Below are 27,507 nucleotides of genomic sequence, written 5' to 3'. Positions count from 1 at the left end.
TTGGTCACATAATTTGTCCAATGCTACGGCGGCGCTGCGACTGACTTGCCGACCGAGGCGACATCTATACCACTACTGCCTATTCCGTCTAGGGCTCCGCTAACCAGATGTCTCTGTCGTCAGCCCGGTGTACCGGACTCCCAGCTTCAACTCGTCCGGGCGCAGCTCTAACTGCGATGGCGAGGACATGTACTCGGATATCTCCATAGAAGATGACGTCAACGACCTCAACCAGAAGGTAGGGATCACACTGGCACACACACTTTGCTTTGTGGGGATAGATGAATGGCTAGATTGTAGGTAGGTAGGTAGCCCAGTAAAGGTGACCGTTGTCCTGATCGGAACGAGTGCCGTTTGACAGCGACAGCTCTGCGAGCTGCTCCTAGCTGCTTTGGCTCTATATATAACTACCGTCTTGTCGGCACCCTTGACACAGTGGACAAATGAAGGTTCAAACTTCAATACCACCGTTAGCAGGTGGCATCTGGATCTCATTTGTGACCTCCTCTTCCCCTTTTTCTCACTACCATCTGCCTGCCATCACTCGGGCTAAACCAAACACGTGTTCCGTCTCTAATTTCACTCTCCCTCCGTTCTCGAGATCTCGGCTCTCTGAGTCCGCCCCTCTCCCCGCCGCCGTCACATTCGGAGACTCATCACCAGCGTCATTAGTCATCACCATCAACATCACCCACATGGATGGTGCCGATCGGTCACTAACGTTACCAATGTTCAACTCAAACGTCACCAATGCTTACAACGTCACCAATGTCCATAGGCTTTCAGTGCCGACAAGTCACCAATGTCCGAAAAGTCACCAATGTCCAAAGCGTCACCAATGTTTACAAGCGTCACCAATGTTTACAAGCGTCACCAATGTCTACAAACGTCACCAATATCCAAATCGTCATCATATCACTAGCTCCACCTACACCATCACTACCATCACCAGCGTCACTATCGTCACCACCATCATCTGGCACCCTCATCACCACCTCACCATAGGCCCGCTGCATGAGCCGGACAGGCCTGCAGGGCCCTCTGGCGACTCGGAGTAAAAATAGCCGCAGGCGGCGGCGGCCGGCGGGAGCAGCGGCCTGGCCAGGCGGGACACCATGCAGTGGGCCGCGGCGCCGCGTGGGGCCGCCTGCGGTGTGTCTTGGATGGGTGCGGCTGTGTTGTGTGTGCGTGCGTGCGTGGGACGACGAGGAGAGCTTTGTAAAGTTCCGAGTGGTCAATGCATGGTGGGCTGTGAAGGAATCAGTGATTTTTTCAGGGGAAGTTGACCGCCATCTGTGTGGTCACAGCAGGTGTTGACATGCCCCCCCCCCCCCCGCCACCACCACAAAAAACTTGCTTCGCTTATCCTAAATGATATTCCTTTTGAATTCAAGAACGAGCCAGTTGAATCAGGCAGTTTTACCAAAAGACACACGCATTCCGTTCCTTGAGACCCGTGTTGCAGTGTAAGAAGGCGACATTCTTATTTAACCTCTTTATTTTCTTCGTGGCTGAAAAGTGAAGGTCTGAAGGCATGTTGCCCCAATGCCCTGTATGTTTGTGCATAAGAATTATTATAAATATGCAATGAATGAAAAGCTAGTGGCCCTATTAGATATAGCAGAGCTAGTCACGCTCACTCACCCATGGTGCAAGCATGCCTTACATTACAAAAAAAGCTCGGACTGTTCGTCAATTCGCTGATCCATCCCCTCACAACTCACTCGTCACATCTCACAGTCCACACCCACACTCCCCGCCCACGCCACTGACCCACATGACGTCACCGTGACGTCACTAAGGGGTGGTCCAGTGATCTAGACACCTCAGCATGTTGTCGGCTCAGCGCCGGCGGCAGTCGGCGGCTGTCCGAGCGGCCATTTCTCAGCGCGTCAGGCGCGCTGACGTTACCAGAGGTGGGGCGGTTGTTTGTTATTTCTACGGCGGCCCATCCCTGACTCAGAAGACGCGGGAATGTGGGGGAGGGGACGAATGTCGGCCTGTCGGTCTGTCGGTCTGTTGGTCTGTTGGTTTGGGCGCCTGTCGGTTTGTGGTGTTGTGGGTCTGTCGGTCTGTCGGTTTGTCCGTCTATTGGTCTGTATGTCTGTCGGTTTGCTGGTCTGTTCACTGCTGGTCAGTCGGTCTGTCCGTTGGTCTGTCCGTCTGTTGCTTGGTTGGTTCGCAGGGCTGTCTGTCTATTGGTTTGTCTGTAGGTCTGTCTGTCTGTCAGTCAATCGGTTTATACTTGTAGGCCTACCAGTTCATTGGTCTGTCGGGGTGTGGGTCTTTGTGTGTCTGTCTGTCGGCCTGTATGTCCATCTGTCGGCCTGTGGGTCAATGAATTTATATTAACATTAAATTAACCACTTACATACATTTTTGAAAACCATTATAGTTTTTACCCATTGGTGATAGGCAGGCTATTTAGGCAGGCAATTTCTCTACTGAAACTTGTGCTCATATGAAACACATTTCATATGACTTTTCTCGAGTTCTTGCTGTGAACAAATAACAATAAAATGGGCATTCTTCATACAGCGCCTCACTTCTTTGTCCAAGTTTCTCAGCCTGACGCCTAAATATTTTCTGTTGAGCACACCTCACCCCACACCCAACTCCCGGCGCCTGATTTCGGGATGCAGAGCCGTCTTCTCCGTATCTTTAATCCCAAACATTCTCTGTCGTCGGCTGGATCTGTTTAACGGATCCGGTAAACATACGGCTGGAGCTGGGCGGCGCCCAGTCCCCCCTATAGTGGGGCACTGGCAGCCAGTGAGACCGCGGGGGTGGGAGTGAGGCCCAGGGTCGACCCGGTCCAGGTGACGCCAAAGGGTGCGGCCGGGGTCGCTGGCAGCAACGGAGATCCCTCGGCAGGGGAATGCTTTCGATCGCTCTTCATACTGAGCAGAGTATTTTGTGATACAAAATGATGCGCATATTGACAGAAGCGTTACGCCAATTCGTTGATCAGTTTGTGTTGCTTATTTATCTCTATTGTTCTACAAAGAAGGCACATGCAAAATGTGTTATGACTTAAAAAGACACATCCACGTACCTAAATTTTCACCTCTAGACGCCATTGCTACATTCCGCTTTTTTCGTTGCGCTCCGTACTACAACTCTCATATATGTACTATGTCCGCTGCCGTCTGGAATTTGACCCTTGCCCCAGGCGTCCGCATGTTACCCGTTTCTCGGTATGCACTTTGCAGTGTGATCGGTTTTGACCTCAATGTGATATAAAGCCGGCCTCGATTCGGGCTCGATCTGATCCCTTCGCACACATCACCGAAAGATTCTACCGACGAAAATGTTATCTGACAGGCTTTGTGTGTGTGTCGGCGGCTTAAGTGCCTTGCCAGTCCGCTGATGACTGTGTTATGGTTGAGAACTGCAACGCTTCGGGGTATCTACTTGTAGTTGTTTTAGGTAGATTCTACTTTATATTTCAAGTAGTCTAAAGCTATTCAATCTCACGCGAAAATTTATGAGCGGTGAATGAAAATCCAATCCAACAGAAGTCTTTGTTCGTAAGCAATAACTCTGTCCCCTCTCGCTGTGGTATTGATATGCTCGATCATTTCTGACACTCCCCAGCCTGTTCGATAATCTCATCTGCCGCTCCCCCTTCAAACTCCCCGCTAGATTTCCCCGGGAGGTTTGTCTGGCAATGTTATACCGTGCGAGCTGTGCCTCAAATTTATTTGCTCATCTGCAAGGGGAGGCGCAGAGCAGGGCCCTGTCGACGGTTCCCGATCTCTGGTTACCTTCTTAGGCACCACTAACGACCTTGGTTGAACCTGCAAATAGGTATGACACAGAAACTAAAGCCGCATAGTTAGATGAGAAGGCAGGAATGCGGGAAAAACTTTAATTAACCCTCGCCGGCCGAGGGGGGGGGCGGGTGCCGCCCCCCCCCCCATAGGATTTTTTTCGCGATAGCTCCGAACACGCTGGCGATAGAGAGCTGAAACTTGGCATACCCGACCTTTGATCCAAGCCGCATCTTTTGACACCAACCGCATTTTTGGGTCAGGTCAGGTCACTGACCTATGACGTCATAAGTGAACCTCTGCACGGTCTCCAGATGTCGCAACTTCGCAACGCCCTCACTGCCAGAGGAGATGTCACAGGGAAATGAAACTTGCAGGATCTAATATCCATTATGAGTCTCACAACTTGTATATCTCGGATTTTTCCTAAAGGTCATATGAGGTCAGGTCATTTTCGTGACCTCACCATTATAAGTCAATGGGGAAAAATGAAAACTGCTATTCTGGCGCCGGGAACGATCTCCAACTATCTCAAGCACACATAATCGTGATTTTATGCACTCCTTGCAAGGTTAGATGCGTCACTTTTGCAATGTTGACCTTGCGTGACGTCATTTATGACGTCATCAAGGTCACATTAGTTTTTCGTCAATAACTCCTGATCAAATTGAGCAAGCGAGTCGGGAAAGCCACCAATGGACTCAGGAAGACCTGCCGAATCGAATGATATGCGACATGACCTCTTTCGACCAACTTCGTGACCTGGGGGTGCTGACCTGACCTTGACCTGAGGTCAACACCCCAAGTTGACCTGACCCGGACAAAAAGTATATCATTCGACGCGCCTGAGCGAGGCGAACACGATGCTGCCAAAATCGCGGCTCTGCGGCCGTTTTTAGCGGAGTTATTCACCAAAAACTGAACCGTACCTTGGGGCACTTGACCTGACCTCAGAGGTCACCGGTTGACCTAGGACCTTAAAATCGGGTACCAATCTCTGCGTCTCGTAACGGCGCACACGCTCGTTTTTTCCGCGACGCGCTAGCTCCACCAGGGGCGAAACGGCGAGGGGGGGTCGTACCCGCCCCCCCTCGGCCGGCGCGTATGTAGAAAACCAATAGGTCCGGCGAGGGTTAACCCTCGCCGGACCTATTGGTTTTCTACATACGCGCCGGCCGAGGGGGGGGGGGGGGGCGGGTACGACCCCCCCCCTCGCCGTTTCGCCCCTGGTGGAGCTAGCGCGTCGCGGAAAAAACGAGCGTGTGCGCCGTTACGAGACGCAGAGATTGGTACCCGATTTTAAGGTCCTAGGTCAACCGGTGACCTCTGAGGTCAGGTCAAGTGCCCCAGGGTACGGTTCAGTTTTTGGTGAATAACTTCGCAAAAAACGGCCGCAGAGCGCCGATTTTGGCAGGATCGTGTTTGCCTCGCTCAGGCGCGTCGAATGATATACTTTTTGTCCGGGTCAGGTCAACTTGGGGTGTTGACCTCAGGTCAAGGTCAGGTCAGCACCCCCAGGTCACGAAGTTGGCCGAAAGAGGTCATGTCGCATATCATTCGATTCGGCAGGCCTTCCTGAGTCCATTGGTGCCTTTCCCGACTCGCTAGCTCAATTTGATCAAGAGTTATTGACGAAAAACTAATTTGACCTTGATGACGTCATAAATGACGTCACGCAAGGTCAACATTGCAAAAGTGACGCATCTAACCTTGCAAAGAGTGCATCAAATCACGATTCTGTGTGCTTGAGATAGTTGGAGATCGTTCCCGGCGCCAGAATAGCAGTTTTCATTTTTCCCCATTGACTTATAATGGTGAGGTCACGAAAATGACCTGACCTCATATGACCTTTAGGAAAAATCCGAGATATACAATTTGTGGGACTCATAATGGATACTAGATCCTGCAAGTTTCATTTCCCTGTGACATCTCCTCTGGCAGTGAGGGCGTTGCGAAGTTGCGACATCTGAAGACCGTGCAGAGGTTCACTTATGACGTCATAGGTCAGTGACCTGACCTGACCCAAAAATGCGGTTGGTGTCAAAAGATCCGGCTTGGATCAAAGGTCAGGTATGCCAAGTTTCAGCTCTCTATCGCCAGCGTGTTCGGAGCTATCGCGAAAAAACCCTATGGGGGGGGGGGGGGCGGCACCCGCCCCCCCCCCCCTCGGCCGGCGAGGGTTAAGGATGACCATTTCTCGGCAACTATTAACTCGGACTTCAACTTTCAATTATAATATAATTACAAGATATCACTCATTCAAGACAAACTCACCATTGATTCCGATACGTCAGACGATGGATCACAGCGTTCATCTGTGTCTATGCAGCTGAAACATTTATCAAATTATGGCCTTGCTCAAATTGGTTAGATGTACCCAATGATCTCAGTCACTGCCGTACAATTGAATGCAGTTTGTAACAAAAAGCACGTGATGTTATTACGAATGTAGCCCAGGCTTATCCCCCGCTCCTGTGTAAGCACAAACCTCGAGCAAAAAAGAACTTATTCAATGCGTGTCGTCTTTTAGCGAACTGCACTGTTTAACAAAATAAGAAATCTTCAGTAGACATGCGATTGGCTGGATAGCTAGGGTGTTTCACAATAAATGTTACTTTTGAATAGCTTAAATGAAGATCTTACTTGTTCGTAAGCGCGTAAATTTTATATGCAGTTTGCTGCAAATTTGTTGCGGTTTTTAGTCCTTATATTTTTTTTTTACAAACCGTCAACGGTTCCATCTGTATGAACGTGCAATGCCAACACCGTCAAAACGGGTCAATTCGCCGTGTACAGATGATGAGGCGGTATGGGTGGTCATGCATTACGGCGCTTTGCGGAGTCTGACCGCAGTGCGACGGAGTTTCGGTAGCCATTTTAAAAGGAGGAAGGATATTCCGTCAAAAATGTTTTTCAAACGGGTGGTAGAAAGGTTCCAGAAGACTGGAAACACGAGACCAGCCCCGCCTCCTGGCCGGACGGCGATCCCAGAAAATCTGCTTGAAAAGGTCAGACGGAAGGGTGGCATACTGGAGAACCCGTGAGGGGTGCTGAACTGAAAGTTATATGTTCATCAGTCCTACTGTTCTGCTGTCTCATGTGGTAATACTCATGAGCCATATGTAATACATGTCACTGAAACATCGTCGTTTGAAAAGCAACATTCATTGTGAAGGACCCTGAAGCTTAACAGAATTGACCCGTTTTGATGGTGTGGACATGTACGTACATAAAGAATGCAGTTGATGATTCGTCATAGTCTTTGTAAGGATAAAAAACCCGAAAGAATTTGCAACAAAATGAATATAGAATTTATGGGCATACGAATAGTTGAGGTCATTTTAAAAGCTTACCAAAACTAACGTTTATTGTGAAACACCCTGTATAATTACCGTTGAGCTGTAGATACATATTTGGCAAAGCGCCCTCTGTAAACATTTCATAAACTCCAAATGAAGTCAAACCGCTCAGTCGCTGACAGTCGAGTGATAGGCTATCTCAGCTGCGAACATTCTGGAAATCTGCGCCAGCTTTTCGTGCCGCGCAGCGCTTGCCAAAAAATTGGCACATTTCTCCCGTAATCCTGCCTCAGTGCCTCAGCCATCTGTTGGCAACCTTTCACCAGTGCTCTAATAGAGCTCCTACCTTATTACCCTGTATCAGTTCTACCCTTACCTGATGACCACATTTTCGAATTGGACCTGGCCACGTCACCGGAAGGGGGAACTAAGCGGGAACTCCGCCGTTTCCTTTTGCTGGCACTTGGCAGCGTGCCGCGTCGAGTTGGCTCCCCTCCTGCTGTGACCTCACACGATCGTCGGCTAAATATTAGACCGAGGGCGGGCCACGGCGCGGGTCGGGTGGGGTCTGTTGGTTGGCCTCAGCTAGGAACTGCCGGTTTATCGCAGGCTCGTCAGGCGCTGGCGCTTCTTCCACGGCAGGCTGAAGAGGCAGCGGTGAAGACGGTGGTGATGTGGTGAAGCTATTGAAGGACGAGATACCGAGCTGAACCAGCGATAGTGGTGGGATTCTGCGTGGTATCGACTCGATGGAGAGTGGAGACTAGAGAGACCGATCGGTACTTCATGAACAAGTGGCTCATCTGTCTTCTTCGCCCACGTGCCATTGAACAGTCGTCAAGAAATTTCATCAATCATCAGTCGCCAGCTAATCATCAACCATCACTCATTAGTCGCCAGCTGGTATAATCAAGCACCAGTCGCCTCCCAGATCACTCAACCACCAGCGCCGGCCTTCAGGCCACATTTTGCAGAAGCGCAGACCTCCGGCACAGCGGCTCCATCCGCCATCTCTCGCGCCTTCCGCGGGTGGCCAACTGGCCAAAAGTGACTCACTCGTCGCTGGCGTCGCCCTCGCGGCGGCTGTCGGCAGCGCCAGCGCCGCCGGGCACGTGGCTGAGACGTCGACAGTGCGCGCCGCACAGGGACGGGGCGCGGAGCGAGCCGAGAGGGGCGTGTAGCCAGTCGGGAGAGTCTGATCTCTGGCGCTTGGGTGGTGAGCAGACGGTCGCTGAGCGGTGGTGAGGTGAAGGAGTTATCAGCAGATGTGCTGAGAGGCTGAGTTGTGATAAGTGCGGTGAGATACCGCTGAATTGTGAGCTGTCGAAGTGAGCAACTGGAGAAAAGCTGTTGAGGTCTGCGCAGTGAAGTCTGAATGCTGGAAGCCTGATCGAAGACAGTAATCTAGGCCAGGCTTATCTCAGCCAGAGTTTTGACCTGGAATATCAGAGTGGAATCTCAATCTAGGACGTCACCTAGCCACCAAGTTCACCAAGAGTCAATCACTTGACCGAGCCAGCAGCTCTCTAGGATGGCCCGCTCATGCAGCTCGGTCGACCACCCTGACCTGGACTCGGGTCTGGAGGATGACCTGGTCTCCTCCGTGGGGGACGTCCGCTCCGTCTCTGACCTCGAGCTGGACATGGCGCCGGTGACTCGGGCCCGACGATCGCCTCCGGTGTCACCTCATCTCAAGTCCTTCCTGCGCGCGATGAGGACGCCGAAGCTGTGCCGGACTGCGGAGGGGGGATATGAGCTCGCTGAGGGTGGTGAAGGGAAGGCCGAAGAGCCGGATCTCGAGTGGGAGTGGTGGGAGGGGCAGTGCAGCTTCCTGGGAGCGGGAGTGGGCGAGGGAGACGTCTTCTCGTGGCACCTGGATACGATGGAGAAGGTGAGTCTCCGCCTCTGAGCGACGGTATGTTAGGCGCCAATTACTTCATCATCCAGTGAATGAAAAAGGAAAGACTTTCGACTTAACTCGAAAATGAAAAATAGCAATGCAATTAATATGCATGCAATATTTTGAACTTGAGAAGGCTGTTGTAGCAGAAGCATCATTTTATGCTCATTTCTCACACACAGTAGTCGGTCATGGTATGTGAACATCATGGGGGGTTTCCGTTTGGCCTATAGCTCAATAGGCAGCGTCGGATGGCTGAGAGACATGCAAGTGTTAGACCACGCATTTGGTATTAGTGGTCAACTAGCCAAAATACTGCACAACCAATGTTGCACTTACATCAGACATAATCGCAGCGCCAAACAGATAAATCCTGCTAACACCAGTGCATTTTCTTATCGGTGGTTACTTGTCCAGGGTTTGACACCGGTTCGCTAGCTTCAAGGTTCGCATGCACTGCTGGACTATCTGTCTGCCGCTAACTCAGTCTCGTAGAACGGGCGGTCTGCCTGGTTCTTTGGAGTGATGGTCGCTCCCCCGCGTCCCCGAATAACAACTCTGCACATGGCAATGCTGCAGAGCGGCTGCCCGGGTGACGTGACCTGCTTCCAACTGAAGGGTGATGTCACTGACCTGTGATGTCGCGGTGCAGGGGTTTGTTTTATCTAATATATTGGCTGGTTAGCGAGAGCTGAGCCAAATCTCCTGATTTGTCCACTCTTATCCATATATAGTTTGTAATAACTTTTCGGCGCTATTGCTGTCTCTCACATTATCAAATGCAATTTCTGCCTTTGCTTATCGGTATGATGGGCTTTGTTATGTTCAAGCGATGACGGAAGTCGGCAGCTCAAGCGGCTATTGACAATTCGAGCCATCGTTTGCCGAAAACCTTGGGGGTAGGCTATCCCGTAGGGCAGCGGGGCTGTCCGGTGTAGTCTACCCACGCAGGTAAAACTGCTTGAATCATAGCTTTCGCCGTGTTCTTGATCCATTTGCTGCAAATGTTCCGAAATTGCGATGTTGAAAAGGAAAATGGTTGACATTATGTGAGCCAACAACAGCAAAACAACAACAGCAACAAACACAATCACAACCTACGCCAGAACAGAAAATGCAACATGCCAAAATATGGGGAACATGCTTACATTTTAACCCTATTAGTGGCAGGGGGGGGGGGGTGTTTTTATCCACCCCTCAGGTTTTTCGGGAATATCTCCGAAACCGCTGAAGCTACGATGCTGAAATTTTCTGACTTTTCCTAAAACTAAATTGGGCACATTCCCTGAAAATTTCAAGTTCATAACTTTACCAGGGGCGGCTCCAGAGCACTGGGAATTGGGGGTCCTATTCGTGAAGCGAGTCATTTGGGCGAAGATCACGATGCTGCACCAGTTTTACGAACAGTGAATGAAAGGTATCATGTGATTACATATACAAAGTTATTGTGCATCCTCTTTTGACACGTTTTTGCTCTAATAGGCGGATCCAGGCGTCCAAAAAGGGGGGGTATTTTTTACCTCCCAACATAGGTGCCCTGACACCGCCTATGCATGACCAATACAATTTTAGTCGTTCTCTCATAAGAAAATTGTAACATAACAAGACCATTGCCACCCTTTTTAGAAACAGTACCAACAAAAACCTTATTTACTATACTTTTTGTGTACCCCCAATCTCAATGATCTGTATCCGCCTATGATTTTTGAAAATGCATATTTTTAGGATCCATGTGAATTCCTGGTTCATTCTCTATCGATCGGCAAAAGTTGCGTTAAGATTGGTTCAGAAACCTGGCCGTGATAAACAGTCTAAAATGTATCTGCAATTTGCCCTTTTTTACCCCCCTCTACCCCCCTATTGACATTTTCTAATTTTATTTTTTTTTTAGAAATGTAGATCTCGTTGAGTGAAATCGAATGCCGTTTAAATTTTGAAAATCGGCCCGTTAGATCTCGAGATATCAAGGGGGGGTCGTAAACAGCCCCCCCCCCCTGCCACTAATATGGGGTAGCCAGGAGCCTGCCACTAATAGGGTTAACCCTCGCCCATGTAGGGGGGGGGTTGGTGCAACCCCCCCCCTGAGGTTTTTCGGAAATAGTGCAAAAACGGCGGCGCGCAGCGCCGCCAAATTTTGGGTACCTTATGGGGCAAACCTTGCGCATCTTTTGATAAAAAAAATTTGACCGGGTCATGTCAGGTCACGGAGTTATGACGTCACAAAGGGAACAGCCTCCGGCCGGATTTTCACAAACTGAGTGCCAACGCCCGAGGTTTCCTGCCGGTGGTACGGACATCGGTAGATGGATCGTGATGAAACTTCCCATGCATGTTGGGGCAAGTATTGGCTATCATATGGTATAAGAAACTTGACCGGGTCAGGTCAGGTCACGGAGCTATGACGTCACAAGAGGAACAGCGTCCGGTACTATTTTTGAAAAGCTCCCGAACCACTATTTTGCTAATTCTTGTCACCTCAATGGGAATATGCAGCAATATTAGCTTCTATAGGGAGCAAATGGACATCCCAAATCCAAAAATACAATCAGATTTCAAAAATTTAAATTTTGATTTTTCGAATTTCTGCCGCCGACTGTGACCTTGCCGACTTCCGGCGCTCCCAACGCGCCATTTTTAGAGCTAGGGAAACGAAATACATACCAAACGATAGAGAATTGATCAAGGAACACGATAGTGAAGGTTTCAAGTCGATATCTCCCACCGTTTTGCCGCAATCGCCGCGGAAAAGTTGAAAAAGTCTATTTTTCCGAAAATTTGACCTTTGACCGGTCAAAAGTAGGTCAAATGTTGACCTAGGACCAAAAAATATACCACCAATCGCGAGATCTCGGCGAGAGCAATCCGTTGGTCTTTTGCGCTAAGCTCTACGACGCTCCGTTTTCAAACGCCAAGGGGGGGGGGGTCGCACCAACCCCCCCCCCTGCATGGGCGAAGGTGGCAGATCGCCGTTTACGGGCGAGGGTTAAGCTACTCTTCTGACCGTTTGGGATGACGCCTCTGCATGTCTAATGTTTATACGTTCTATCTCACAGGCTGTTTGAAGCTGTCTCATCTGACAGGACAGCTGTTCGTTCATCTGTCACACACTGACCGCTGCGTAACGCTGAACACACGTGGGCCACGTTCTCGGGTAGCACTGAGCGTGTGAAACACGTGATGAAAACCAAAGGCACGTGGGACAGACAGGTGGTGTAATGTAATCCTCATATGATGCCTTGCACTGGTTAGCTTTACCTACGAGGATGTTTTCTATCGCGAAACACAGCGAATTCGAAACACTCGAAAGCTCAATACACGGTATGATTTATTTTTATAATATATCATAATGTTTATGATTCATTCATAAAAACGACGACCTGGTTCGTTTAAATCGACTTATAAGCCTTCTTTGTTATTAAACGTGTCTCAAGGGCTCTGAGTCGCACTTGATTGACTCGTTGGTACTCGGAGTTGTCTTATACCGTGGCCACAAACAACGTCTGGTGCTGAATGCTCCGAGAATAACCTCGGAGTCATGACAATAGAATCGGAGCTCACAATCAAAGCTATTTTTTAAGGAAACGAATGTTTAGTTGTGTTTAGTTTGGCTTATTTGAAGACGATAAACTGACTTGCACAGCCATTTACACGAATAAAATCGTCAAATACTGATCTCTATGGCTATTAGCTTGCTTCTGTTTAGGTATACTTTCTTGGAGTATGTCTATGAATCGAACTACAGGCTTGTTAGATTAGGAAATGATATAACTTTATTTCCCTTGGGCGTAGCATGTGATCGTTCTATTTCGACTGTTTTGGTATAAGTAACTGTCTTTATAGGTAATCCAAGCAGCCTGACCTTCCCCCATTATTTGTGTACGCCAGCTGACCTGACCTGAGCTGACCTCGGTCCTCAGGTACACGTGCTGGAGCGACAAGTCACCGTACTGGCGGAAAACCAGAACAATAACGATGACCGCTACACGCGCAGCAAAGAGGAGAACGCCGCTCTGCAGGCGCGCCTCATCATGCTCGAGGAGCAGGTCAGTTGTATGGGCTCAAACGCCTCCACAACTTGAGGAATGAGTTGAAACAATTTTACAATTATGAGGTGGCTTGGCCCGGTTTGCTATTTGTTTTTGATACACGATTGCTTGTACACGTGTTATTACAACAACAACAACAATAACATCGTGAAGCCTTATCTGGTCGCACTCGAAACGCAATATATAAGCTGTGAAATGTTTTTTTTGTAATAGATTTGTGAGCAATGACACACTCTTTCATCTTATTCTTCGTGAGCTCTGACTCTCGTTTTCAAGTCTCTGGGTTTGATTCTCTTGAAGTGTTTTGACTGCGCTAGATTCGAATCGCTGTTTTCAGATGTGTGGTCAAACTACGTGACTGAGTCTCTCTGTTTCAACTCCGTGGTGACTCCGTGACTTTTTGTTTCAGCTCCGTGATCAAACTCCGTGGCTTTGTTTCAGCTCGGTGATCAAACTCCGTGGCTTTGTTTCAGCTCCGTGATGTAACTCGGTGACTCTGTTTCAGCTCCGTGGTGACTCCGTGACTCTGTTTCAGCTCCGTGAGGTGGAGCTGCGGTCGGCGGAGCAGCTGGATGCGGAGAAAAGGAGACACAAGGAGCTAATCCAGCGCCTGGAGCGGGAGAAGGCGCTGGAGCTGGAGAACCAAAGCATCAGGTGAGACCTCACCCGGTACTGAGCCAGGTGAGTCAGCACCGGGCGTCAGGGTTCTACACAGGATGCGAATCACCCGGTATCACAACATTAAATCGGTCGAAACTTACTCCAGTCTCCACTCACAATTCGGAGCTATCCTCGATTCTTTCGCCTCTCCCAACTCCGATCCATGTTTTCCATCCTCAAGACAGACAAATCCTTCTCCTCCACCCCTCTTCCCCTGCTCCGGGCTGGACGGGCAATTTTTCCCATGCGGGATTGCCTGTAAGAGCATGCCCGTAGCCGGGTGCGGTGAGTGCTTGGGGGGGAGGGGGGGGACTGGTCGGCCTGTCCTCTTGACGGGCTCAGCCCCGGCGACTCACCAGGGTGCTCGCCCAGACCAGTGTCTCCCCCTAATTCCGATCATCCTTCCGGCCCTGATATGGACTCGTCAGACCGTAAGGGCCTAGCCCAACAAAACAAAGACAATAACCTCTCCCACAAACTATAACCTATATCACTTCGTTTTTCCTATCACCCTGGAAAAGTGAACTTTGTCCTTACCTCCCTCCCATAAGAGACCACAGACTGTGAGTAGTCCCTCTAAATCCCCTCTTTCCTCGCAGACTTCAGAGTCAGTCTGTAACTGTATCACTATCTCCTCCCTCCCTCTTTCTCTCTCTCAGACTGCAGAGCCTGGAGAAGGAGGTCCGGTTCGCGGAGACAGAGGCGGCTCGCGCTCGCCAGCAGCTCGAGTCGGTGTGCGCAGAACGTGCCTCCCAGGAGGAGCGGCTGGCTCAGCTGACTGCCAGCCTGGAGACGGCGCGGCAGGAGAGCAGGAGCGCCGTGGAGCTGGAGCGGCGCGGCCGCGAGCAGCTGGAGCAGGAGCGGGCCGCTCAGTCTCAGGTACCTGGGGACGGATCCATATCAAAGCGTACAAAATTGTAGGATTCAATAGTTGAAACGTACAAAATTGCAGCGAACAGCTTCCGTAGCCCACACAGAAGGAGGCGAGGGCAGATACCCGGTGGAACGGCAGAGCAGGCGAGTTGTAATAACGTGTTGGTAGGGTTGTGTCAGACAACACAGCATAGCATATAATGTCATGGCATGGCATCCTCCAAGACCGCCAGTGAAGGTCTGACCTTCCACCGTCTGTACCCTGTAGCGTGACATCAGGCCTTTATACCGTCACTTCCGAAAATAATAATATCTGACCTGTGATCTGTAACCTGTGACAACTGACCTCTGTTCCATGACCTCTGACGTGCGCCCCCTGACCCTGTCAGATGATGTCTGAGCTGTCCAGTGAGCTGGCGGACACGCGCCAGCAGGCCAGTCTGCGTCTGAAGACCGAGTCGGACGAGGCAGGTCTGATGAGGCTGAGGCAGACGGAGCTGGAGGCAGAGCTGAGGCAGCTCCGACAGCAGAACAGAGGTCGGTGGAATGGAACTCTGCCTCAAGGGGACGCTGGCCACACTGCTGAATGCAGTACTCTCAAAATCTATTCACACATATCTCGATGTAACTCGACAGTCGACACACTACCCTCATGAAATATCAAGGACGGCTATCTATCGACTAACCATCATTGCAAAAGTCTGGCCCAGAGGCCTGCATAATCTTCCATAATTTTAATGAACATTTCATCTAAATTTAGCATATTTCAAATTGTTATACTTTCTTGCTCCCCTTCATAGCCCTCAGAAGGACATTCCCCATTAATTACTATAGTTCGTTTTTTCTAAGTTCGACCCTCACTGTAAACATCTTTCTGAACATAGCACGAGAATTGCTAGCTGAATTACTTAGAAAACTGGTTAGCGCACATTGTACTGCAGAAATTAATAATATTTTCCCAATAAGTTTTAAACACCGATGATATTCCGTTTTGTTAAACGCCGTGCGATCTATTGATCAGTTCAGTTATAATTTCTGACAAAATGTCTATCCCTGTGGGGTTGTATATAAAGGCAAATACGAGCTAGGAGTCTGGGAAATAAGAGCCAGGAAGAAATATTTTTGAGTAAAATTAATTGTCTGTGAAATCAATGTGCGCCAGCCAGTTTTCTAAGTAATTCAGCTAGCAATTCTCGTGCTGTGTTCAAAGAGATGATTACAGTGAGGGTCGAACTTAAGAAAAACGGACTATAGTCGATATCAACAGGAACACCGGACAAGCTCCACGATAAGAAAAGTCGGTAGATGAAAGGGGATGTACCCGGTCGCCCCGTCTCTAACCACCCTTCCTTTCCTTTGCAGAGCTGCAGGAGAGTCACGACGAGCTGCAGGCGCAGCTGCTATCCAGTGGACTCCAGGAAGGACGACAGCTGCTGGAGTCGGGACCCAAGAGTCTGGCGCTGGAGCTGGAGGACCTCTCAGGCGAACAGGTGCGATAACGGCACGGCACGGGACGGAGACGGGAAGGGACGGGACGGAGAGGGGACGGGAGACGGGGCGGAGACGAGACACGGGACGGAGGCGGGACGGGACGGGACGGGACACGGGTCGGAGACGGGACGGAGACGGGACGGGACGGGACGGGAGACGGGACGGGACGGGACGGGAGACGGGACGGGACGGGAGACGGGACGGAGACGGAGACGGAGACGGGAGACGGGAAGGAGACGGAACGGGACACGGGACGGGACACGGAAAGGAGACGGAGACGGAGACGGAGACGGAGACGGAGACGGAGACGGAGACGGGAAGGAAACGGAGACGGAGACGGAGACGGGAGACGGGAAGGAGACGGAACTGGACGGAGACGGGAAGGAGACGGGACGGGACACGGGACACGGGACGGAGACGGGACGGGACGGGACGGGGCGATAAGAGAAGGGACAGGATAGTTGGAAAACTGTCAGTGGGATAGAAAACTGATTCGGGAAAGTATTCTATAGTGAAGATGCGAATCATGGGAGAGTATTTGTCGTGATTGTTGTCATGGTGAAGTATTACTCACTGTAATGTGTTAGTTTTTATTTGCGTTGAAAATTTTAGTTGCTTCTATTTTCCGTACCCCACAACGTTTTGCGTATAGACACAGATACAACGATTGCTGAACGACACCAGCACACACGACATGCTAAAACGAGATATTATGTCCTTATGCAAAGTACTGGCACGCGCTTTGATTACATTCCATTCTGCAGCTAAATCTAAATTACTATTTGTGGTGACGTAGTTTCTGTCTATTACGAAGGTCGCGACATGGTGCTACGTAGCGCGGGTTACAGGTCACACCGTTGCACCTACCGCGCTGAAGTTTGCGCAACTCATAGAACAAGGATGGACAACGTGCCTTTGATGGGTCTCAGCTCGATCGGATCGATAGCGAGCGCGTGGCGCGTGCCCAAAAAGTGCAAATTCGCGTCATAGACTTTACATGTATTAATCGGCTGGCAAAAAAAAAAACGGGCGAAAACAGCCAAATTTGCCCGACACGGGTCCGGTCCCGGTGCAATATCTCGGTAACCGTGGGCCCGACCGGTACGGGGAAAACAGCATCGTGTAGAGAATCGAACGGGCTATCGAATGGTGTGCGGTGCAGGGGTTGGCACGCGCCACGTGCACCGGGGAGGACACTTTCTTTTGAAAAATGGACGTTTTGGACGGATTTTGGAATTTATATTAATTTCAGGTGATCGTCAGACGGAATGAGTTGAAACAGCGCCTATTAGCAATAAAAATGTACCGTCTCTCATGGAAAAATTGTGAAAAGCTAATTGATCAAAAACAATGTGGAAAAAATCGCTGAATTAAATGGTATTTGTCCAAAATGTGCCACTAAATAATTACACGGATTTTGCTGCTTAACTTGATACGTTTGACAATTGAAAATGCTATTATTGGAAAGAGCATTCAATTCTCTCCAAGATCCAATCATCACGTTTGCATGACAAGCAACAGTATTCTTAAAAATATAAATGTTTCAAACTTCTGCAAAACGATTTTTAGCGAAAATTATCTACGCCTTTAATTTGTCATAAAACTACGCGCCTAAATTATAAAGCACATTTGACAGATTCTGAAGTGGAAAGCATGCTTATCAGACACGGGCACCTCGATGCGATGGATATTTTTTTCCAAACCAAATCGTTTAGCCGTCAAAAGGCAATCGACCGAAATGGATGGATAACCCAACCGACACAAGAACAACCAAACACCCGCCGATCGAAAATACCCCTTTTCGCGTTGCGGAGCACGCGGGTCACCCTAGTAAATAAAAGCTAAAATGACATTTACTGAGGGCACCCGAACATTAAATAAATAAAAACATCAGGTCTTCTGCCGGTTCGGCTTACATGATGTGTTTACATTTGCATCGATCACATATTATCTAACAAATGCGCCTTTCTTGGCGTATTGGGCGTATTGGCTCTGCCTATAAACTGACTTGCAGCTTGTATCTCTTAGTTAGCATTTCCCTACTTCTGTGACAATAAATAATGGCTACATTTCTTTTAAGGTGGATGCTGGTGATGCGTTAGTTAAGGTGAGAGGATCTAATCGATTACAATGTGTAAAAAGCTAATTACCACTAATGTACGCTACGAATGACTACTAACATTGACTCGTTCTAGATATTGCATTTCTTCCTTGCACTTTTTATTGCTGAAAACGTACAGGATGTGCTTGGAACGTTGCCCGCATTTTTTCATTATATATCCGGCTGATAATGGCATTACGCAAAATCTAATGGTCATGATAACATGCCTTAAAATGAATTTTAGCTTTTGTTTGTAATCCTTTGCACGCTTTGAAAACACATGCCTACGTGCAACAATGATAAACGCATGGCTTTACGTCTAACAATCCGCACTTACATCAAGGAGCTCATGAAATTGGACAGCAATAAGCGTAGTAACAAGGACATTGATAACGGCAACATGCACGAATACAATGCACATACACGGTTACAGGCTATGTATCACTGATATATAACAGAAATCCCTACGTATATAAGACGCTTCACTGATGCATTTCACTGGTATCTCATTCTCTGTTGAGTAAAAGAAAGATGCTAGTTACTTTTACCCATCATTTATCAGCTTGGACTTGGCTCTTTTGTTACTAACTTAGGCTGCTTATTTTTTCTCAATAATTGCTTGTGTCTTTATTTTTTACGCATTCAGTTTGTATGTGCCTCCTAAAAGTTCCATTAATTATGCATTGTTAGAGGAAAGCCCACGTTTCAGCCTTTGAGCGTGTCGGTATTTGATGAATGTTCTTGTGCAATCGAGATGAAGTAGTAATTTCAAGACAGGCACTTCGCTGCATTTCATCTCAAAGTCAGCATAATGATATTCGGCAGGGGAATGCCGTGAAGGCATGCATAAGTTGTGTTCTAATTGGCCGGCAATATCTTGGTCCTTCATGCCGCTGCATTGTGAATCAGCGTCGTTATATTTCCCTCATTAGCCTACTTCATCCAGTCTAATTTCATATAACTTCCGTTGGCATTTGTGTTACTGTTCTAATTTCAGGCGACTTTAAATTGGCAATGGGTGGGTACATTTCAGATGGAGACGTTTGGCTTGCTGAACCTGTGACTATACGTACAAACGGTCTCATTGGACCATTCTGGCCTTCCCTCCTCTCCTTTCCCCCGGGATGGAATTTCTGATTTGCGTCCCTCTTTTCGCCAGCTGAAGAAGTCCCTTCTGGAGCAGCAAGAGGTCAACAAGCAGCTGCGAGCCTACATCGACGGCATCCTGCTCAACATCGTCGAAAACCACCCACAGCTGCTGGAAGTCAAGCAGCACCCCTGAGCGAGCCTGTGAACGTTTGGACGCGCTGTGAACATGTGTCGAACTGAACTGCCGCTCAGACAGTCCGGGCGAACTGCTGCGCGGACAATCAGCTGTCTCTGAACTGCTGCGCGAATAATCAGCTGTTTCTTAACTGAAAAGTCAGCTACGCCGCTGAACTGATGACAAAAAGTTCAGAAAAGAGAAAAGACTGAGTAGTAAGTGGTGATACCGGTCAGTTCGACCGTGTGAGATGATGCTATACCAAATATGTGGTGATATAACAGACACATATGACCCAGGAGTTAACCCGCGCCCTGCGGGGGGGGGGGTGTTTGAACACCCCCCCTTGTGGTTTTTCGCAAATATCTCAAAAACGGCGGCGTCCGCGCCGCCGTTTTTGGTACACCTTATCATACATCAATTCTACACATGTTGTGAAAATTTCAGACCAAGGTCATTCAAGGTCAGGTCACCAGGTCACTTGAAGTGACCTCGCCTCATAAAAAGTTTCAATGTCTGTCATAGCTACACCGAGTGACCGATCGCTTTGAAACTTTCAGCGATTGCTAAGAGCAATAGCATGTACAACATGTATATCTCAGAATTTTGATATCGATGACCTAAGGTCAGGTCAATTTTGCGACCTCCCCATTATAAGTCAATGGGAGAAAATTGAAATGCGCCTCTTTTAAACAAAAGACATTATAAACACTCCCAAACACCGAATTACAAGTGGTTTAGACACACTGAACATGAAATTGGTGTCCGTGACCCTTGTTTATGCCCTGAGGTCATCTTAGGTCACGAATGGTATCTAACAGTTTTTTTGCAAATAACTTTTGATAGAGGCATGCTAGAGCGATAAAAACGCCTTAGATGTGTTCAGCTCGACGATACGGATCGACTGATATGCAACATGACCCTTTCCGGTCAGGTCATGACCTTGACCTGAGGTCAAATTTTCAAGTTGACCTTTCAAGGTCAACTTACAGTTCATTCGATGCGTCTTGACGAGAGGAACACAATGCCGGTAAAAGTAAGCTCGTACAAGGCTTGGGTCAAAAGTTATTGCAGAAAAACTGTTTCCGAAAAAATCGGCTATTTTTGCAGTTTTTGCTCCCTGCAGGCAAAACCGTAGACGTTAGGTCAAATCTGAGAGGATTACCCAGAAAGGGCTTTAATAGGGCTATCGAATGCGCTTTTCCGCGGCGCTGTAGCTCTATTGGTTCCCGAGTTATGCGTCGGCTTCTTGGAAATTTTCGACATTCGACCTGGAAATCGGCGAAATTTTGCCTTCAATGACCTCTGGTGACCTGACCTTTGACCTGACCAAAAAATTGACCGAAGTGATTTCGTCATTATTTTTGACGCTCTTTCGAACGCCGCCTTCCGCGTATCGCTACGTGGCCCAGGAGCCGAGTTACAAGGGGGGGGGGTGTTCAAACACCCCCCCCCCCCCAGCAGGGCGTGGAAATCCAGGACCCCCAGCCGGGCGCGGGTTAATGCGTTGTCTCCTCAGTGAGCAAATCGTACACACATGATGGCTAATTGAGGAGAGCACTAACTGACTGACTGTCAAAGTGATGCTGTTCGTACGGGATGATGTGTCACCTACATTATGTGTCACCTGACTGAATGTGTCAGCTGTCACCTGACCTAATGTGTCACCTGTTACCTGACCTAATATGTCAACTCTTAGGTGTTGTCTCTTTAGCTTGCCACACGCCGGGTCTAGATGACCTATCTAAGGGCAGCCCAAAGTGTCGATGAGGTGGCAGTCCCGTGGTCACAGGCCGGGAGAGACTCCGAGCATGGGGACATCATGTCCGCAGCAGACACTCAACTCGAACAAGGCGTCGGACTCATAAGTCAGCCTATACCGAGAGGAGCTACATGACACATCTGACACTACTTTTCGTCAAAACACCGCCACCGAATCAGACGAGCTAGTCCTCAGGACGAAGTGCTGCCATCTGGCTCAGAGTCAGATGGCAGTTGAGCTGAGTTGGTGCTCAAAACATGGCGAGCAAAATAGGATCAGCAGAAACCGCCGTCCGTCCGCTGTCACATCAGATTGCTGAAGGAAGTTAGGCAGGCAGTGTGGTATCCGCTGTAAAGACAAAGTTTTACCCCCCCCCCCCTTTTTAAGGGTGCCTAGGTCATTGGGCCATGTAAGCAAGTGCTGTCGTGCTGATAGTTCAGCCAATGAAAGAGGCCGGATGCTAACTTACGATGCTGTGTACCGGTATTTTCTGCAGGTGGTAACAGCAGTGAGGGATCAGCAGTCCGCTCCATCAATGAATAACTGCTTAGGTATACCTGTACTGTATGCAGTGGTGCGAATGGGAATGTGTGAAATGAATATGTACTACGATACAATGTTACGCAGGAAATATTCAATGTTGAATGAATGCATCGTATCTTGTGCATCGACAAGATGTTGGCACATGTAATTAGGTATCTAATGATCTATATGTTTTGTGGACTTGATTTCCTTCTGTCCAGTGCATGTACGGTGTCGTTGTGTTTCTTTACATTTTCCGTCTGGCTGGTGAGAAGGTGTGGTCAAAAAAGATCACCAAAGTCAAAAGTGAACAATGTGCTTATAGGAGAGGCGTTGTGAATGATTATGTAAGCTGCCTGGTTTAGCATTGTGTAGTACAAGAGTGAAACGGAAAGTCGATTGGTGCTATCGTAATGGAACATGCAAATAATAAAAACAAAGACTTTGTCTAAGCATCCACAGATATGAGATTTGAGAATGGACTAGAGATTGCAATCCCGGAACGTTTTGCCAATCCCGGGATCTCGAAAGTTTCTATTTCGGGATCCCGGGATCCCGGGATCCCGGTCTTGTCACTGAAGGTCGTAAGAATGATTTCCTACTGACATGTTTTGCGTCTTTTAGCTTACCACAAAGAGTCAACCAAAAGCCATCCTTAGACCATGTCATTTGCATTAAAAACGATTGAATTTGCGAAGGAAACGTTTCGATTTGATTAGCATGTATTCTCAATTGGCCTTTATAAAACTGTGCATCGACCAATGCGTTTAATATCTCGTCATTAACCCTCGCCGGACCTATTGGTTTTCTACATACGCGCCGGCCGAGGGGGGGGGGGGCGGGTACGACCCCCCCTCGCCGTTTCGCCCCTGGTGGAGCTAGCGCGTCGCGGAAAAAACGAGCGTGTGCGCCGTTACGAGACGCAGAGATTGGTACCCGATTTTAAGGTCCTAGGTCAACCGGTGACCTCTGAGGTCAGGTCAAGTGCCCCAAGGTACGGTTCAGTTTTTGGTGAATAACTTCGCAAAAAACGGCCGCAGAGCGCCGATTTTTGCAGCATCGTGTTCGTCTCGCTCAGGCGCGTCGAATGATATACTTTTTGTCCGAGTCAGGTCAACTTGGGGTGTTGACCTCAGGTCAAGGTCAGGTCAGCATCCCCAGGTCACGAAGTTGGTCGAAAGGGGTCATGTTGCATATCATTCGATTCGGCAGGTCTTCCTGAGTCCATTGGTGGCTTTCCCGACTCGCTAGCTCAATTTGATCAAGAGTTATTGACGAAAAACTAATATGACCTTGATGACGTCATAAATGACGTCACGCAAGGTCAACATTGCAAAAGTGACGCATCTAACCTTGAAAGGAGTGCATCAAATCACGATTCTGTGTGCTTGAGATAGTTGGAGATCGTTCCCGTCGCCAGAATAGCAGTTTTCATTTTTCCCCATTGACTTATAATGGTGAGTTCACGAAAATGACCTGACCTCATATGACCTTTAGGAAAAATCCGAGATATACAAGTTGTGGGACTCATAATGGATACTAGATCCTGCAAGTTTCATTTCCCTGTGACATCTCCTCTGGCAGTGAGGGCGTTGCGAAGTTGCGACATCTGAAGACCGTGCAGAGGTTCACCTATGACGTCATAGGTCAGTGACCTGACCTGACCCAAAAATGCGGCTGGTGTCAAAAGATGCGGCTTGGATCAAAGGTCAGGTATGCCAAGTTTCAGCTCTCTATCGCCAGCGTGTTCGGAGCTATCGCGAAAAAACCCTATGGAGGGGGGCGGCACCCGCCCCCCCCCCCTCGGCCGGCGAGGGTTAAGACGGGTTCCAGCACATCCACGCCTCACTCACTATTCGTCTACGCTACTCGTAGTTAGCGCGACAGTTTGCCATTGCTGTCTATTTTACTTGCTGTCTTTTTTTTAAACTCGCGACCAGTGTACGCCAAATTTGGCAGCTCCCTATTTCACAATGTTTTTAAGACGTCGACTTCACCGCCTTCCGGTTCCGCTTTCATCACTAATGTTTTTCAGACTTTGCTCTTATGTCACTTTGAGAGCAGAGCCACTGACTGGGAGAGCTCCACTCTACCGTCTTCAACGTTTGAATCAATGAGCTTTGCCGTCACTAGCGTGACATCTGTGACATTTTTCTGCGACACGTGCTCAAAGACTGTCTTGATGACCTCTTTTGTTTCGGCCACGGACGGACAAGTCAGAATCGCTGAACGATCCGTGATCCTGATAAAGATGTTGCAGCACTGATGCTGCATTTTTTGGCGTTCGGGACCCTTTTTCGTACACATTAAGCGGCTTATCCGCTGTGGGTGATACCCGGGAGCTACCAACACGGTCGATTGTGGACGGCCGATACGGGGTGCCAGCTAAATAGTTTCTCTGCTTTATGTCACGCAGCACCATGAACAGTGTAAACAAGATTCATGCAGCGGCTGCATTCTTTTTATCGTGAAAAACTGATTTTTTCGGGATCCCGGGATTGGCGGAATTTCGGGATCGGGATCGGGATTAAACTCCCGCCGGGATCCCGGGATCCCGATCCCGGGATTGCAATCTCTAGAATGGACTAAGTATGCCGGGTGGGCCGACAGGTGGCGCTGAAGAAAAACTTCAGCAGAAAAAAAAAACGAGAAACTGACCATAGCTTTGGAACCTAAAGATAAACCTATGTAAAAAATAGCTTCATACAAAATATGTGTTGGTAAGATGCCATAAAACTGCGTACGCATTTTTATGGCATTCCTAGGATGACGTTTTGAGTTTTTGTCATGGTATTTCATGTGTCTCATGGCATGATATGTCATATCAAGGCTGTAGATTATAGAACTCCAGGTAAGGACACCAGCCGTTTGACCTTGAACGCCGCCGGCCGGCCGATGACGTAATTGGAGGCAAGCCAGCTCGGCGGACACATAGGCGAATGCATAACGGAGGGGCGTTGGAACGCTGCGGGAGCGGGGGAGATATTTTAATGTGGTTGCATACCACCATTGTTAGGTTGATTGATCTACAGACTGCATTCTTTTAAACCTCGATGCATCCTAGGCCTGGATGGTGCGTACATTCGTAGAACGATCACCCCGTCCGACGTCCGTGGTCGAAGCTGTCTATGTATCTAAAGGCACTAAAACGGGTGCAATAACGGCGACCTGATCCCGTCTCTGGCGAATCTAGAGGGGTCGTAAGGACCCAGGCCGAATCTGACCGTCTATTTTTAGGGAAACGGGGTGGGTGAATTGACAACCGATGGTTTAATAGATGAGAAAGGATCCCGTCGTCGATTGTTGTTTGACAGACAACACATGTTGTACTGGGCGTATAACCATCAGAGGTAATGCCTGAACGTAGGCAAGCATAATTGGTCTGTCATATTGATTAGGATTATAAAATCGTAATAGAGATCATTAAATATGATCTCTACATTTCGGGAATTCACTTATTACTAATTCACAGAGGCCCATAGGGGCTCCGCCGGAGCTGTTGTTTTACCATCGGTCCCAGGCAACTCCAGGGAGCTGCATGGTACCCGGCGGCCAAAGCGCCCACCTCGTCGACTCGCAGGTTCTGTGGGATTCCGTGATGCTTCAGTGCTTCACCCACAGAAGCACGGGTATAGCAGTTGGATGTCGGGTCAGGTGTCTGTCAACCTCTTCATTGTAGGCACAACGTATACAGCGTCTGATCCCGCCGAAGCTCGGTATCGACCGTGGCTTATTCACAACTGGCGGACTCAGGAAGCGGTCTTGGACACTGCGGGGGCTTACCCCAAAAAGGTTTTTTCCGAATTAATCTAAAAAAAACTCGGATTTCGATTTCTTGCGCACTGCTGTGTAGTGTGATTAGCCAACATTTCCTCAGAAAAGTTGTTAAGTTTTCTTTTATTCTCGAAAAGCGATTTCGGGCGCTGCCCCGGTTGTGGGGGAAGACATTTGCCATAAACGCCTTCCCCTGGATCTGCCAGTGGGTTGCCCTACCCCGAGCTTGACTAAAAACGTCTTCAAACCCCACCAGAAAACGACGGTAAGGTGAATTTAAATCCATTAACTCATCTCTGTCTGCCCGCCTAAATATACTACACATGGTACGGCACCCGGTCCTGTCGGAGCTTTGAGCCGATCGTGACATTTTCGGCTTTCCCCATCCCAAGCTCGATTAGAAACGTTCTCCTTCCCCACCCGATTGCTGATGTCAATTCAAATTCAATACCTCATCTCTGTCTGCCCGCCAATAACCCATTCATTGCACACCGTTCAGCGCCCGGCCCCGCCAGAAGTATCCTAGCGCGCTGAGCAGTTGCCTCCAGCCGCGTCATCGCGAGGCCCCGCGCGGCCCATAACTGAATACATTGCGCGAATAGCCGTGTCGCCCCCCTGTGTCATATATCATGTAGGTAAAATATGCAACGTGAGCACAAAATACACGTTTTCGTTAAGCATAGGCGGATTCAGGCATGCTAAGACGGGGGGCAGTACATTGAGATTAGGTACCCTTTCTCAGGTACCTGGGTCCGCCTATTCCAATATTTTCATTGTAGAATGACGTCACATAGTCTATAGGTGCATACATATGACCGGTGGTGCCACTGGTCACCAGTATAACACGCGCAGTGGAAGGGGGGGGGGGCGGATTTCGCCCACCCCTCCTGTTTTTCGCCAATAACTCGCGCCGCAAGCATAATATCAATGTGAAATTTCGGCTACCTGTCCAGAATTGAATTGCAGATCTTCTCGCGCAAGAAGTAAGAAAATCGGTTCACAACTTTTCTAGTAATAGCGGTGTAAAGTCAAACATCCTGCCGCCGCGGCGGCGCGGCGGCCGGCGCTAGCCGTTACGCGCCGCCTGAATTGTAGACTGTGCCGGGGCGGGACGGTTCAGTCTTTACATCGCGCTCCTTACCGCTGATTATATTAGATTCGCGTCAAATTCGGTGAGAAGACTGAGAAATGTACAGGCAATCATATGGTCAAAGAATTTTGAAAATCAGCCGGTAACAAATTGAGTTATGAGTGTGTAAACACAAAATTGTGATTGCCGCGTTTCCCGCGTCGGCCGATGCCGCTTCAGCCGGCGACATCTTACCCTTAGCAGGCTTCTAACTGCCATATTTATTGTTGGATTATCTAGAAATTCACCATAATACTCACAAATGTTTGCTCTTTCGTATAGTGAAAGATTTAAAAAAAATCGGCCGGTAACTTTTTGAGGTATCGGCGTGTAAACGCAAAAAAGTCCCTAATATGGCAGATTTGACCACATTTGACCTCATTTGACCTTGAAGATATTGGCCTAGGGTCATGAAATTCACACACAACAGAGGTCCCCATGGCCCCCACCTACCCTCCAAATTTCGACTTTCTAGCTCCAGTGGGAGCTGAGATCTTAGGGGGGGGGCGACATCCGCCCCCCTTCCACTGGGCGTAGTACTCGCAACCCTTCCACTGCGCGTGATAAACCTAAGTAAGTCGCTGCTTAGCGGCAAATGTCGAAACAGTCAAAGCTAGTGGCTAAAACTACCCCTGAGAAACTCGTCCTGGAGACGCCTCTGCGCAAGCTAGAAACTCAAAAATTTGACACAATGTGGCCAATGAATGGCAAGGAAAAGTCACTAAATTTAAAGTCCCTAGCTAGAGTGGTTTTCCGTCGAGAGCAAAAAAAAAAACTACAGGTGGGGGCCGATCCCCCCCCTCCAGTAATAGGATTAAAACAAATAAGGCTTAATTCTTTTTAAAAAATTCATTGAAAACTACGATCTCGAAAATTTTCATCACTACCGTCAGCGAGAGCGGCACCTGCGACC

General features: G+C 48.8%; 1 protein-coding gene across 7 annotated transcripts in view; it reads left to right on the top strand.

The window, feature by feature from the left end:
* Window positions 1-22,138, top strand: part of LOC122372113 (rab11 family-interacting protein 4-like) — an 87,047-nt gene extending 64,909 nt beyond the window's left edge. For 3 of the 7 annotated variants that reach the window (XM_043348986.1, XM_043348984.1, XM_043348992.1), the window contains 8 exons: window positions 124-238; window positions 12,890-13,015; window positions 13,554-13,672; window positions 14,338-14,557; window positions 14,941-15,088; window positions 15,914-16,041; window positions 18,123-18,149; window positions 19,303-22,138. In XM_043348986.1, the coding sequence (XP_043204921.1) occupies window positions 124-238; window positions 12,890-13,015; window positions 13,554-13,672; window positions 14,338-14,557; window positions 14,941-15,088; window positions 15,914-16,041; window positions 18,123-18,149; window positions 19,303-19,425 (1,006 nt within the window). In that variant the 3' untranslated portion in view covers window positions 19,426-22,138. Of the gene's footprint in view, window positions 1-123; window positions 239-1,107; window positions 1,153-7,681; window positions 8,964-12,889; window positions 13,016-13,553; window positions 13,673-14,337; window positions 14,558-14,940; window positions 15,089-15,913; window positions 16,042-18,122; window positions 18,150-19,302 lie in introns of those variants that run through there. The other 4 variants (XM_043348989.1, XM_043348985.1, XM_043348990.1 and 1 more) reach the window with 3 other exon arrangements.
* The last annotated feature ends 5,369 nt before the right edge of the window (window positions 22,139-27,507 follow it).

This window comes from Amphibalanus amphitrite, unplaced genomic scaffold (assembly GCF_019059575.1).
Source record: "Amphibalanus amphitrite isolate SeventyFive unplaced genomic scaffold, NRLGWU_Aamphi_draft 001318F_arrow, whole genome shotgun sequence".
Taxonomy (NCBI): domain Eukaryota; kingdom Metazoa; phylum Arthropoda; class Thecostraca; order Balanomorpha; family Balanidae; genus Amphibalanus; species Amphibalanus amphitrite.
This window is presented reverse-complemented; position numbering and strand designations above follow the sequence as displayed.